This window comes from Anabrus simplex, chromosome 3 (genome assembly GCF_040414725.1).
Source record: "Anabrus simplex isolate iqAnaSimp1 chromosome 3, ASM4041472v1, whole genome shotgun sequence".
In the NCBI taxonomy this organism is placed as follows: domain Eukaryota; kingdom Metazoa; phylum Arthropoda; class Insecta; order Orthoptera; family Tettigoniidae; genus Anabrus; species Anabrus simplex.
The window spans coordinates 160,667,199-160,683,478 of NC_090267.1; the positions used below are offsets into that span (position 1 = coordinate 160,667,199).

General features: G+C 42.4%; 1 protein-coding gene across 1 annotated transcript in view; it reads right to left on the bottom strand.

Annotated features, from left to right (window-relative positions):
• LOC136866711 (chymotrypsin-like elastase family member 2A) overlaps nucleotides 1-16,280 on the bottom strand; it is a 172,864-nt gene that overhangs the window by 37,014 nt on the left and 119,570 nt on the right. Inside the window, exon 6 of the mRNA XM_068226817.1 lies at nucleotides 8,715-8,860. Within this exon, the coding sequence (XP_068082918.1) occupies nucleotides 8,715-8,860 (146 nt within the window). The remainder of the gene's footprint in view (nucleotides 1-8,714; nucleotides 8,861-16,280) is intronic.

Genomic DNA, 16,280 nt, shown 5'->3' on the forward strand with positions numbered 1-16,280 from the left:
CTCGTACCACTTTTCAAATTTCGTGGCAGAGCCGGGAATCGAACCCGGGCCTCCGGGGGTGGCAGCTAATCACGCTAACCACTACACCACAGAGGCGGACCATTATAATGATAACAAGCGCAATTCAATTTTGACTGGCAGTAGGGAAGGTGCCTGCTATTATAGTAGAAACTTCTCCAGTGTAATCTGTCTGGAAGTAGGAAAGGGCGCCTGCCATTGTAACGAAAACTCCCCAAATCGATTGTAACCGCGCACTAGGTAATAGGGCCTCTCATTATAATGTAAATTTACCTACTCGATTGTTATTGGCAGTAGGCAAGTGTGCCTACCGTTATCATCACAACTCCGCAACTCGCACTTTACATTGCAAACAATCTATGGGAACATCCCCCTGCTGTTTCTGGATAACGCTAAGAGACATGCAATTTTTAAAGAAATCTTATCACTACATGTACAGTAATTTACTTCGATATCTGTATACACTGTAGAATACCGTAGCGAAGCACGGGTACATTTGCTAGTCTACAATAAATCACAAAAACTTAACATGTTACAGGCATGAAAATTGATATTTGGAATCCTCTTTAAAAATAAAGGAACACAAATATTCGTTTTCAGAAAATCCACTTAAGGGGGGGGGGGGGTGTGAAAGAAATTGAGGAAGGAGTTGAATTATTTATATGAGGATACATATATCTAAAAAAAAAGATGATGTTACAGACTTTAAAATTTGTACATGGAATCCCCGTCCGCCTCTGTGGTGTAGTGGTTAGCGTGATTAGCTGCCACCCCTCGAGGTCCGGGTTCGATTCCCGGTTCTGCCACGATATTTGAAAAGTTGTACGAGGGCTGGAACGGGGTTCACTCAGCCTCGGGAGGTCAACTGAGTAGAGGTGGGTTCGATTCCCACCTCAGCCATCCTGGAAGTGGTTTTCCGTGGTTTCCCACTTCTCCTCCAGGCAAATGCCACGATGGTACCTAACTTAAGGCCACGGCCGCTTCCTTCCCTCTTCCTTGTCTATCCCTTCCAATCTTCCCCATCCCCCGCAAGGCACCTGTTCAGCATAGCAGGTGAGGCAGCCTGGGCGAGGTACTGGTCATTCTCCCCAGTTGTATCCCCCGACCAAGAGTCTGAAGCTCCAGAACACTGCCCTTGAGGAGGTAGAGGTGGTATCCCTCGCTGAGTCCAAGGGAAAAACCGAACCTGGAGAGTAAACAGATGATGATGATGACATGGAATCCCCTTTAAAAATGAACACACTCTTTTTAGAAAATCCACTTAAGGTGGTGAAAAGAATAAAAAGCGGGTGAATTTTTAAAAAATGAGTATCTTCTTCTTCTATCGCTTTACCCACACCTGTGAGGTTGCGGGTGCGAACTGTGTCGCACATTTGGATTGTGAAGGGAGCAGGTATATCTAGGTGGTAATGAAGGAAACACATTGTAGCAAAAGATCTTAGAGATCGACGCTAATTAGGAACTAATATTTAGAGGCCCCCATGAAGAAAAGAAGGAGAAGAAGAAATATGACAAATAATTCCTACGTACTTAAGTAAATACACCAGTGATATAAATATCTAATGAAGTCAGTCACACCGATAGTATGAGTAACTAAAGCCAGTTTCTGATAACCCGTACGAAGAACAGGTACTTCTGCTAGTGATCTATAATGATAATGTATGTAATTATGTTTTAAGTGGAATTAACTTAGCGAGTTGGCCGTACGGTTAGGGTCGCGCAGCTTTGAGCTTACATTCTGGAGATAGTGGGTTCGAACCCTACTGTCGGCAGGCCTGAAGATACCTTTCCGTGGTTTCCTACTTTGACACCAGGCCTATGCTGTGGCTGTACCTTAATTAAGGCCATCACCGGTCCTTCCCGCTCCTTGCCCTTTCCTATCCCATCGTCGCCATAAGACCTATTATCTGTGTCGATGCGACGTAAAGCCAATTGTTAAAAAGAAATCAAGTAGAGTAATAGTGAAGGTGGATCTGTCTTAAATTCAAACGTGATAAATCCAAGAGGACTTCAGTAATTTTTTTAGCAGGACAAATTCTCGGGCCTTATATCTTATTCTTAGGTGGTGGCAGTTCTACCAGTCAAAGGATAGAGTGGGAAAGATTATTCTGATGGTTAATGCTCATCAGATCCGAGTTATCAGTATGCGTATAGTAGGAATAGGCGTATTTATCCAGAATTTGTCCAGCTCGTGCGATTTACAATGGAATGGTGCTGGTATTTTTAACAGTAGTGGTTTTCAAAAATGCATTGCAATCTACTTCCCTGATACTGAACAGGCGCATAAGAAAATCTTATCAGAGAATCATAGTGATGCACATCAAGAGATGGTATAGATCTAATATCACTTAAGAAATACCGCTTTTGAAACTATCCTTTGATTTGCATTTAGTGGAATGAGGTAACTTTTGATATAGATTGATTTTAAACAGTAGGCTACAATTCATCATACAACAACCGAGCGAGTTGGCTGTGCGGTGAGAGGTGCGCAGATGTGAGCTTGCGTTCGGGAGATAGAGCATTCGAACCCCACTGTCGACAGCCCTGAAGGTGGTTTCCCATTTTCACCTTAATTAAGGCCACGGACGTTTTCTTCTCACTTCTAGTCCTTTCCTATCCCATCGTCGTCATAAGACCTAGCTTTGTCGGTGCGACGTAAGCCACCTTCAAATACCACCGGACTGAGTCGGCATCGAGCCCGGCAGTTTGAGCTCAGAAGGCCAGCATACTACCGCCTGAGCTACCCAGTCCGGCCCAATGATTCTTCATGGAGGCCATCCGACTTTGTGTGGAAGAGCATTTAAGCGATTTAATTCACGATGATCCACGACAATAAACTCGAGAATTGGCGAGTATGATGAATTGTGATTTATCGACTATCATAAAATTTTTATACTTGAATGGACAAAGTATCTTACATTTAGAACGTACACAGTAAAGATAAACGTTTCAATGTGTTAAAATTTTTGCTCCATTGCTTGGCCGGCGTTGTTCAACTTGTCAAGGATATCAAAAGATTTTTAGCTTACATTATTACCCGTGACATCAAGTGGTATATTTACGTCAACTTCAAGAAATTAAAGTAAAGCCCTAAGAAGAAAGCAATTCCATGAGAAAAAGTTAGTCTCAAGTAATGAGAGATAAATTTGTGTGTCTAATGGGATAAGAAAAACTTCTTCTTCTTCTTCTTCTTCTTCTTCTTCTTCTTCTTCTTCCACTTTCCTCACATATGTGGGGTCGCGGGTGCGAACTGTGTCGTACATGTGGATTCGGCCATGTTTTACTGCCGGATGCCCTTCCTGACGCCAACCCTATATGGGGTGATGTAATTACTATTGCGTGTTTCTGTGGTGGTTGGTAGCGTAGTGTGTTGCCAAAATATGAAGAGGAAAGTGTTGGGAAAAATACGAATACCCAGTCCCCGGGCCAGAAGAATTTATCAGACGCTATTAAAATCCCCGACCCGGACTGGAATCGAACCCGGGACCCTCTGAGTAGAAGGCCTCAACGCTGACCATTCAGACAATGAGACGGACAGGGATAAGGAAAACGTCGTCTGCTATTAAATGCTTCCCAAGAATGCATTCATCGCTGCAGGAGAATATGATATTGATAAATGTATGCAGAAATTATAGCTTAATGTTACGGTAATGTTGATTAATGTTTGTTAATATTTACAAATACTTGTAGATAATTTTGCATAGAAAAAATCGCGACGAATTTAAATAATTCCGGGTTTTTCCTCAGCTGTTTTATACAAAGCGATACTAAAATATCTTTATATAATCGAATGAACTGAAAATGTGACCATCCTAAGGACTCAAATCTCAATACTGCTCTCTGGACGACAGAGTTAATAAATTCACCGATGGTCTACGCATGAAAGGAAAACTATCATGTCTTTCATACCGAGTAGTTGTTTAGGAAGCCACCTAATGGGCAAGGACTGAAATGGTGTGAATCCATTGTATGAAAGAGCAGGGTTCTTTGCTAGCCATGTGAGAAACTAATTTATCAGAAGCTTAAACAATGCTTTGGGGCTTCCCTACATATTTAGGAGAACACACACTCTCTGGATATTGCATTCCTATTACAACTACTAAGAAGATAATGATCTACAATCGAGTGAAGTGATGGTAAGAGGCAGGTATCTTATTACAGCCTTCTGCAATAGACTTTCCTTGTCCAGTATGTTTGCGACCAGTATCACTGCAAAAGATTTTCTAGTCATCATCATCATCATCATCATCAGTTTACCCTCCAGGTTCGGCTTTTCCCTCGGACACAGCGAGGGATCCCACCTCTACCGCCTCAAGGGCAGTGTCCTGGAGCTTCAGACTCTTGGTCGGGGGATACAACTGGGGAGAATGACCAGTACCTCGCCCAGGCGGCCTCACCTGCTATGCTGAACAGGGGCCTTGTGGAGGGATGGGAAGATTGGAAGGGATAGACAAGGAAGAGGGAAGGAAGCGGCCGTGGCCTTAAGTTAGGTACCATCCCGGCATTCGCCTGGAGGAGAAGTGGGAAACCACGGAAAACCACTTCGAGGATGGCTGAGGTGGGAATCGAACCCACCTCTACTCAATTGACCTCCCGAGGCTGAGTGGACCCCGTTCCAGCCCTCGTACCACTTTTCAAATTTTCGTGGCAGAGCCGGGAATCGAACCCGGACCTCCGGGGGTGGCAGCTAATCACGCTAACCACTACACCACAGAGGCGGACTGATTTATTTCTAGTCATTTGGTGAAAATCATCTGTATTCTGTGAAACTCACAAAAATGCAGAAAAGCACTGAGGTGATGGCTATTTATGTTTTAATAGGAAATATGCTGTATTTATCCCTTCTTAACAGCAACCTACGGAGAAAATCGAAGAGTTCCGATCATATGTGGAAGGAAGTGGCCGTGAAAACCATGAAAGTGAAACGCTCCTTGTAACGACGGTGCGGAAGAGAAGGTTTGTCCGATAGAAAGGATGGAAGTGAGGAGCCTGACACATGTAAGTGGAAGCAATATTATACTTACCCCGTTTGGAACACCACAGTCTAAGTCTGAGAGTCCCTTGGTATTGATATAAAATGTTGATCAAAATAATAATATGAATTCGACTCATTGAAGGCTTATTTAAAGTATGAAGTCTTCCAATTAAAGAAATTAATAAAATGGAATAAATAACAATACAATTAAATAACCTGAAACATAGCATGGTGACCTTTATCAGTAAGATTTAATTTTTGGAAAATGTCCCCAGCTAATGTTCCATCCAAACGAATGCTGTTGCCCTAATAGGAGTTTTTCGGCATCCGGGATCCCGCTCACGGAATGCAGGTTGCACTGATGAAGAAGTAGCAGCTTCGTTTGGTTCTGAAACCCGCCTGGTATGTTGGTGTTATGTCATTTATTATTTCCTGGATCCAGTTGAGAATGAGGCGTTCCAACAATTTGTAGCAGACACTCAGTAGTGCAAAAGGACGGTAGCTTGAGGGGTCATCTGCTGGTTTCCTGGTTTGAGGAGTGTCATGGTGTGAGCCATCTTGAACTCCGGGGAATGATTCCAGTCTCTAATACGTCACTGAAGATGTTCTTGAGCCATATTTTCCCATGCTTCCCAAGATATCTTATGAATTCAGGGAAAATACCATCTGAACCTGCGGCCTTCCTCATTTTTAGCATGTTGATGGCTTTCTCAATTTCTTCTTGGCTGAATGAATTAGCAAGATTAGAGTCATTTTGGAGGCTGTTGTCCAATTTCTTCATCTCTCTCTCAATGCGTTTCTTTGTTGTACGACGTGTAGATAACCTCCTCGTGGTGTACCGTGGGCAACGGACTGCTGATAGTCTACACAAATAGGCGACCGAACTAGATCCTGGATCTCTCACGGTCAATCAAAGTTGCATCAGAAGATGATGAAGTATTACAAAATATCGATGCATTATGGAGAGAGATATTCGTTTCTGACAAGCGAATGACGACTCACCTGAAGTCGAAGATGTATCCTGGCACGACCAGATGCATGCACGGAAGGAGTACTAGGCCGCCTTTAAAAGCACACAAATAATAAAGCACTAACCCGTGGAACATACAACCCATTAATGTACTTGACTTAAAAGACGAAGTGTTGCCCAATTAGATGACCTATATATTGGAGTGCAACATTTTCAGCGGAACGACATTCTCCGTCGTATTAACTGGCTTTCATGAGGGGAAGTCTGTAAATATGTTGAATACACGATGGTAATTAGGATGCTACGTCAGTCAATGGAAGTTTCCCGTCTCGACCATGTCTACAACCATATCATCCGGCGATGTCTTAGTGTGGCTTTAGTTAACGGGATGATCAATGAATCCAGTCTTCGCTTGTATGGACACGTCTTAAGAACAGCACTGGACACTGTCATATCATCCACATGCCAATAGTCGAAGACCAAGGATGTGCCAATCATCATATATGATGGTTGGTCAACTGAAACGTAGATTGGATCTAGAAACACTGTATATATATATATTACAACATGCGAACGACAGCGTACTGGTGATAGTTTAAGCTAGTCTACAGATAATCACATCCACCGTTCAGATACCTGTCCCAGTGCTAATATATAATTTCGTGTGGCTATTTCTAGCGTGATATAGGCCTTGTAAGGCAGACCCACCGACGAGAACGGGCGGCAAAGGCCATGTATAGGATAGTGCGTGTTATTATAGTGGAGTTAGTTTTGAATATGGTGTGCGAGTTGCAGGGATACTGGGGACAGTACAAACACCCAGTCCCCGGGCCAATGAAATTAACCATTTAAGGTTAAAATCTCCGACTCAGCCGGGAATTGAACCCGTGGCCCACTGAACCGAAAAGCACTACGCCGACTATTCAACCAAGGAGCCGGAGGTCCCAATGTTGAATTCTCCATACGCTCCACAAGGCAGAACAATAGTTTCTGGTTGAGCCACTTCTCCATAGTATCATGAATCAGTGCTTCCCTCAGCAAACCAAAGACGTGAAGTGCTTCCTGCCTGAACATGTGACCCCCTGTGGGTGGGGGCGGTAGAATAACACCCACGGTATCCCCTGCCTGTCGTAAGAGGCGACTAAAAGGGGCCCCAGGGGCTCTGAACTTTGGAGCGTGGTTTGGCGACCACGGGGCCCTTAGCTGAGTCCTGGCATTGCTTCCACTTACTTGTGCCAGGCTCCTCACTTTCATCTATGCTATCCGACCTCCCTTGGTCAACTCTTGTTCTTTTCCGACCCCGACGCTATTAGGTTTGCGAGGGCTAGGGAGTCTTTCATTTTCACGCCCTTCGTGGCCCTTGTCTTCCTTTGGCCGATACCTTCATTTTTCGAAGTGTCGGACCCCTTCCATTTTTCTCTCTGATTAGTGTTATATAGAGGATGGTTGCCTAGTTGTACTTCCTCTTAAAACAATAATCACCACCACCACCACCTGAACATGTGTCTGGAAGGGAGACTTGTTTCTGCACGCCCCGAAGATGAATAGGTTGTTGACCCATTGACGTATTTACGCAAGTGAAGACTCTTTGCGAGTGGGGGCAGAGCCTTAAATGAATGAACTCGCTGTACACACGAGAACCGTTATCCCGGTCCTATGGAATGCCAGTCTGTCAGGGGGTAAAATATTTTGTTATTTACTCTCTCTCTACAGCTTGACGAGGAGTTACTAATTTTAACTTACAACACGCCGCTGTGCGTACACAGCAATTGACGTCCAGAGCCTTAGAGGTCATAGGGTCGAGATGAGACCCAGACGATGGCATCAAGTGAACATATTTATTTTTTCTTTCATTTACCTTGAGCGTATTTTGTCCTGTGTGTGTTATTGTATGTTGTTGTTATTGTTGTTGTTATTTGTGTCGTTGATTAAGGGGACCACATCACGTGTTGATTTTGGATTGTGAGGTTCTGTCCTTTTTCAAACTGTTCCGGGTTCGGACCCGTGTTTGAATCTCAGTGTCTTTTTGGAAGGTAAATACAAGTCCCAAGCAAGTGTTTATTGTATTTGTTTGCCGCCTAGTTCGGATTTGTTTAATCAGGCCGAAATGTGCCAATCTATAATTATAATATCATGTTAACAGACGATTCAGTTCGAGGCTACGTGCCATGCGCAATTTAACTTTTTTAACCTCTGTCAAAACTCAATAATCCCACCGTATTTCACACAGGGACTTTGCAATTGGGTTCGTGTAAATATTTGGACCAGTGATGGCGATGTCATGTTTTATTTGGTTAATAAATTTTTCCATCCATTTATTTCTTCGAGTTCTCATTTACAAATATGTATTCTAGACCCTGTCCTATTATGTTAAGTTAATTTTAGCTAGACCATTTGACCCATACTTCATTTTATCGGACGCACCACGCAGCTTCTCCGCTGCGCGAGGCCAAGCAGGCACATGGAAGGTACAATAATAATGGTATTTGCTTTACGTCCCACTAACTAATTTTACGATTTCCAGAGACGACGAGGTGCTGGAATTTTGTCCCGCAGGAGTTCTTTTACGTGCCAGTAAATCTATCGACACGAGGCTGACGTATTTGAGCACCTTCAAATACCACCGGACTGAGCCAGGATCGAACCTGCCAAGATGGGGTCAGAAGGCCAGCGCTTCAACCGTCTCAGCCACTCAGCCCGGCGAAGTTACAATAAAATTATGTCCAAATAGACTGATTAAAAGGCACCCACCTATGTCATTCTGATAGTGATTAAATCGTTCATGCATGAAGATTCTCTCAGCCGGGATGCGGTCCTCAGTCTCCTCTTCGACTTCTCGGTCCCACTCGCCGAGTACCACCGTCCATAGGAAGGCCCACGGCAGGTTGAACAAGTCGCTGAAAAGAAATAATATCATGAAAGTTATCAGTCGAAAATAATGTATAAATCACTGATTGTAAAAATAAACCCCTCTATGGGGGCAGACTACTGGCCTCCAGATCTCAAGATCACGGGTTTAGACCCAACAGAGGTAGTCGGATTTTTCAATATCCATTCGGTACTTCATGCTGAACGATTCGGCAGGTAAAAGATCTCTGGTGAGACATTCTATATTTACCTGACAAAATGAATAAATGTTCAGCAATTGTACACGCAAAGAGTTCAGGGGTCGTCATATCAGAAAGTAAAAGGAAACTTCGAAATTGACAAACAGCGACCAAATTACAATATATTCCTATACGTGGAAGCTGAGTCCATACTACGTTGTTGACCACCAAATATCCCAGCTCAGCTTCTGACATGGAAGGGTACGTCCTTTTACGAAATGACCGCGAGGGTAAATGTGGTGGTGGGGGGGGCTGCTTATTTTGCCAGAGATCTCAACCCTCTAGTAACACTATCCAGCATGATTTTTGCGGCAAAGCATCTGATAAGTGATTTTAACTAAATAAGGTCTCCTGATTTCAGAAATGCCATTGGTTCTATTGTATCACATCTAGTTTTCGTGTTATTTGCCATTTACTATCTGAAAATGTGTCATTGCGGCACAATGCTGCTATGTGATAACTGCAAATCGGCTGTTGTTGGAGTGGAAGTGGTTTGCTTTGATAATATTGCGTACGTTTGTCAATCCAAATCTCCACCACCGACTATGTTCCCTCCATTGAATTAGATAAAAGAGTCTATTTTTAACTTGTGGTAGTGGCAATGCGGCGAAGCCAGTCAGTTGGATCGTGAGTGTGGTGGAAGTCTGACCTACAGTGACTCGCATAATTCTTCGGACAGACATGATTCATTACATTTTCATTTGTGTTAGTCATTTCATTAATAATAAAGCACTGATATAAGTTAAATGCAAATTTCTGTAAGGAATATAAAAACTAAACGTCCACCATTCTTCTAATGAACACTGTCAATGAAAATATAATAATTAAAAACAAAATCAAAACCAAAACCGATATTGCACACAATTATTCGGACACTTTCCTTTTTACTTATGATCTTAATATTTCAGGGTCTGAGGGGATTTCCTTTCATTTTAATTACTTCTCTGAGTCGACCTGGCATGCTCTCCACTAATTTCCGAGTGTAATCGGGAGATATCTTCCGCCAGTCTTCTTGAAGTCGGTTCTTCTGCTGTTCTCTAGACGTGATTGTTGTTTTTCTTCTTTCTTTATCAAGTTTGTCCGAAAGATTCTCCATCACATTCAAGTCTGGTGATTAAGGGGAGGATGAAGCTCCTTTGGGTGTCTGGTTGGCCATTTTTGTTCTGTACTTAACATCTCTTCAACACGTACTGAATGTACGTAACACGACCTAATAAGTTGAAAGTCGGTTTCAACCACATCCTTACATTCCAGGCCGTATGTTTGGGTCGTTATCTTGATAAATCTTAAATTGTTTACAACCCCCATATTTTCGGCGCTATTTTTCACATTGTCCCTCAGTATTCTGAGGTATTGAAAGTAGTCCATTTTACTATCAATAAAAACCAATTCACCTACTCCATTCGTCGACATGCACCCCCACACTATTACATGTCCACCGCGATCCTTCACAGTTGCTTTCAGGTTTTTCTCTTGAAGCTGAGTATTAGCACGCCGCCAAACTGTTATCCTCTCATCAGACTGAAATATGTTAAATTTACTCTCATCAGCAAATATAACGTCATTCCACCACTCATTGTCTTCTCTAACATACTCATTGCCAAACAGCATTCTCTTTCTTCGATTTATTTGATTTATGAAGGACTTCCATCTTGCAAAACGGCCATGAAAGTTACCTCTTCTGAGCACTCTCCGTATTGTTTCGGGATGCACTTTCTTTTCGGTGTCTGCGGCAATCTCCGTAACGAGTTTTGGAGCACTAAACTTGAGTTCCTTTTTTGTTTTACTGTTAATATAACACTCTTCTCTCACAGGAAAAGTTCTTGGACGTCCCGTATGCGGTAGATGTTCAATCCTATCTTCCTCCCGGAATCTTGTGATAATATTATAGACTGTATTTTCCTTCATTTGTCATATTTCAGCAATTTGACGACAACTTTTACCTTTAGCATGGTGAAAAATTACTAGCTGCCGCTGTTCGATTGTGCTCTCCCTTCCTCTGCGGCCCATTTTCTCTTATGTTGTACACAGTTCTCTAACTCACTGAATGTTTACGTTCATACTATCCATGGATCTTCTACACACGACCTCTGCATGGCAACTGACTTGTGTCCGAATAATTTTGCTGAAGCACGTTAACTGCCTTCTGAGGTTCCAGGGTCACTGATTCTCTTCTGTTAACTAAAAGTACACATTTCAACGCCGTGTTGAATCTATCAAACTGGGTTCTGTCAGGAACTAGTTTGCATGTACAATATTTTCTCTGAAACATAGGGCCAGTGTGTAGCAAAAGCTATAATTAACGTGTCCGAATAATTGTGTGATCACTGTATTTACTGTATACTGTGTTGTGTTGCGAAAATGGCAAGTGTGTCAGGAATTAGAAGAAGATGTGCGAATAAGCCATACTCATTCTGTTACGTGTGTGGGTGTTATATTATTAAGGGACAGAGTAGGCCAATAACTGCATCAGTGAAACGTTTATATTATGCATATTTTAAGGTAAAGTTAGGAGACTTGAACAAGTCGTGGGCTACCCACGTAATTTGTAAAACGTGCCTTGAAAACCTACTACAGTGGAGCATTGGGAAACGTAAGGCCCTTCCATTTGGGATAGGAATGGTTTGGCGCGAGCCCCAGGACCATACCAGGGCCTGTTACTTTTACCTGCGTAAAGTAGCGGGATTCAATAAGAGAAACAAGGACAGTACTATGTACCCCAATTTAAAGTCGACGATGAGACCTGTTCCTTATTGTACCCTTGAAAATTGGTAATTAGGCTGTATGGGAAGAATATTTTATTATCGGGGTGGAACAATGCATTAATTTATCATTCAGGAAGGAGATTTCAACTCTGCACTGTCTCCGCTCGCCAGCGGCAGAACAGGTTTTTCCCGACGAGCCGGCGGCAGTCTTGGGTTTGTTCTGTCTTGTTCTAGACCCCAGCTGTGTGACACGTGACTACAGGTTTACCAGGCCAAGGGCGATCAATATTTTGAGAATTGATACGTCATGATATTTCATCAATTGGATTGGAAGGTTAGCTCGATCGCAAGATTTCAACCAATGGGATTCAACTAACAGACACACCTACGTCTTGAAGAAATAAATACCCCTGTATCTGGGGAAATTTGCTCTCTTTATTCCTTACTTTTTTTCGCCTCGCTGACTTTAGCTGTTTTACCTGGCTAATTGCTTCTTGCAAGAACTTGTCTTCGTAAAATAAAATTGCCTGTACTACTGGGAGACGACCTACACAACGTTGGAAATTATAGGCATCAATTTGACGAAAGATGGCAATATTTCTGCTTCTGAGGAAATTTTAAATAGTAATATTTGTTTGAAACGTCGCAGTTCAGATTTCATTAATAATCTGAGGAACATTAAAGTACGTAGAACTGTGCCATCATAAAGAATCGAGTGTGTGTGTTTGGAATTATCACTAAAACAAATTTATTAGTTTCAGCTTTTTACCAGAAGTCGGAAAATCGCAAGCAGTCCTGAATTATTTCGAGGGATGGAACCTCAACGTTACGAAGGAATCTATAACTGTTCGAAGTCTTCATCTGCTGCAGCCATGAATAACTAAAATGTGAGGCATCATTCAGCCAAGGGGAGAGTATTACTCGAGATGAAACCTGATCCGTTTTAAATGATCATCAGCCAAGTCCAGAAGCCATGTCCATTACAGATAAGATTTCAAACTATTTTTTCTGTTCATCTGTTGTAATAATATTGTAGACGTAGTCCTTGTTTAGATATTGGCGATAATTTCTACTAGTCTTTGTAGTTAGAAATTTCATTCTTCTTTCATTGGCGTTGGTAGAATTTGATGTGTGAGAGAGTGTATTTGGGACCTGTATTTTGTCTTACTTGAGTGCGTGCTTCGTGACATGTTCTCACTGTCCGAGAATTAACATAGGAGAGTGATAAAATTATTTGTCCCACGCGTTAATAATTATTAATTAATTAAATAATTTTCAAATAATTTTGGAATTATTTGGGGCAGAATATCGACGTGTTCTGTAAATTTAGGATTTTCCCTTGATGATATTTGTGGTTTATCATAGATTCGAGATAGGATAGAGTCATCTATGATTTCATTAAGCTATAGCCTACGATGACGCGACCGCGCCCGCATAATAATAATAATAATAATAATAATAATAATAATAATAATATAATAATAATAATAATAATAATAATAATAATAATAATAGTAATAATAATAATAATAATAATAATATTGACGTTGTTACGGTCTAAAATAATATGTAAGGGTCACGAGTATAATTATTACTGTGCTTACGAGTGATTAATATGTGCTCTATTTGAAGTAGATGTAGGCCTGGAATATGGTCGTGACTTGAAGGTTCACATTTTTACATTTTGCTGATATTTTGGATTTTGAGACTTGTAAATAGATTTTGTGATAGGATTTTATGTGTGTGTCCGTTACATGAGTCAATTAAGGAAGAGAGTATGTCTTTGAACATAACTTCTTCTTGGGAAGCACATATTGGTCGATGTTTTGAGAGAATAGGAGAATAATAATATTGAAGTCGTGACTCATAGACCGCATACGCGAATGCTTATTTATCTGAGACTGTAGGCAAATTTAAGGTATTCTTAGTGATGATTTCTATTGTAAAATTCTCCTGCCACATCGTTGTGAATTCTATTTAGTAGTATAATACAGGGATTCGGCGGCCACCTCCACCTCAGGCTCCCAGTGGCCACCTCCACCTCCACCTCAGCCAGAGGCCTCCCAGTGGCCACCTCCACCTCCACCTCAGCCAGAGGCCTCCCAGTGGCCACCTCCACCTCCACCTCAGCCAGAGGCCTCCCAGAGGTCTCCTCCACCTCCCGCGGGAAATTTGAATTTGTAAACAAAGCCACATGCTTTTTGACAGCTGTCATCGACAACAACGCATCGCTAACCTCAGTACTGCCATCTTGACGGGCCTAAACCTCAGTAGTGCCAACTTAACCTCACTAGCGCGAGGTAAACAAAGCCACGTGCTTTTTGACAGCCACGGGCTTTTTGACAGATTTGTAAACAAAGCCACGTGCTTTTTGACAGCTGTCATCGACAACAACGCATCGCAAACCTCAGTACTACCATCTTGACGGGCCTAAACCTCAGTAGTGCCAACTTAACCTAACTAGCATGAGGTAAACAAAGCCACGTGTTTTTTGACAGCCACGTGTTTTTTGACAGATTTGTAAACAAAGCCACGTGCTTTTTGACAGACAACAACGCATCGCTAACCTCAGTACTGCCATCTTGACGGGCCTAAACCTTAGTAGTACCAACTTAACCTAACTAGCATGAGGTAAACAAAGCCACGTGTTTTTTGACAGCTGTCATCCGCCATCTTTAAACTACAGAGCACCGTGCTGCCCTCTTTCATCACCTATCATCGGCAGTGCTGCCATCTTGACAGACCTAAACCTTAGTGCTACCAACTTAACCTCACTAGCTCGAGATAAACAAATCCACGTGCTTTTTGACAGCTACGTGCTTTTTTGATAGCTGTCATCCGCCATCTTTGAGCACAGTGCTGCCCTCTTTAGCTACTTACCTTTGAAATGTGGTGGCGGATAATTTGAAAAATGCTTTTCGACAAGCAGCCATCTTTAATCCGGAGAGAACAGTGCTGCCCTCTATGTGGTGGCGGCGAATTGAAAAATTCCACGTGCTCTTGTTTGAAAACAAACTCACGTACTTTTTTGACAGCTGTCATCTGCCATCTTTGAGCACAGTGCTGCCCTCTTTAGTTTGAAATGTGGTGGTGGTAAATTCCACGTGCTCTTGTTTGGAAACAAAGCCATGTGCTTTTTTGACAGCTGTCATCCGCCATCTTTAATCAACAGAGCACTGTGCTACTATCATGCGGGTAATTTCATCACCTGTTATCCGCCATCTTTAATCCACAGAACACCGTGCTGCCCTCTTTATGGCTACTACCTTAAGCACGTAGTAGCGGGCAATTTGAAAAGTTCTGTTAGCTATCATCCGCCATCTTTAATCAAGAGAGCACCGTGCTGCCATCTTTAGCTAGATACCTTTGAAATGTGGTGGCGGCAAATTGAAAAATTCCATGTGCTCTTGTTTGGAAACAAACTCACGTGCTTTTTCGACAGCTACCATCCGCCATCTTTAATCAACAGAGCATAGTGCTGCCCTCTTTAGTTTGAAATGTGATGGCGGCAAATTCCACGTGCTCTTGTTTGGTAAACATAGCTATGTGCTTTTTTGACAGCTGTCATCCGCCATCTTTAATACAGAGAGCACCGTGCTGCCCTCTTTATCGTAGTAGATGTAAATTCGTCACCTGTCATCCGCAGTGCTGCCATCTTTAGCTAGATACCTTTGAAAAGTGGTGGCGGATAATTTAAAAAGAAAAATTCTACAGCAGCCCTCTCTCGACGCTAATTGCGTAAGATGGCGGCTATACATGACTCCTTAAGGGTGCTTACGCAAGATGGCTGCTATACACAGGTTCTTATGAGACGCCCTTGGGATGCTTGCGCAAGATGGCAGTTATACATGGCTCCTTATGAGATACCCTAGGGATGCTTGCGCAAGATAGCGGCTGCTCTTATGGGACGGCTTAAGGGTCCTTGGCTAGAGACTCCCTAAGGATGCTTGCGCAAGATGGCGGACACAAGATGGCGGCTAGACATAACTCCTTATGAGACGCTTTAAGGGTGCTTGCGCAAGATGGTTGCTACTCTTATGAAGAATGCTAGCTTAGAGGCTAACGTGTCGTGATAGTTCGATTCATTAAATTTAGGGCTTAAATGCAAAATGTTAAATATATCGAAAACGGTGCACCGTAGAGCAAAACGGACAAACTTTTTCTGCCTAATACCTCGGTTCGCAGTATGAGGAACAAGAAAATCATAGTCTAATGATGGGATCAACGGTTCGGTTCCTACTTAGGCCCTTTGGCATTTGCTCTGTTTTAGCTTGTATTGAAGCGAGTCTTCGTAACATGATCAGGTCTAGCTATGGTAGAGAGTATAACGTACCGTGCAGGTTCGATTCATTAAATTTGGAGGCTTAAATGCAAAATGTTAAATATCTCAAAAACGATGCATCGTAGAGCAAAACGGACAAAATTTTTCCGCCTAATACGTAGGTTCGTAGTATCAGGAACAAGAAAAAACATAGTCTAATGATGAGATCAACGGTTCGATTCCT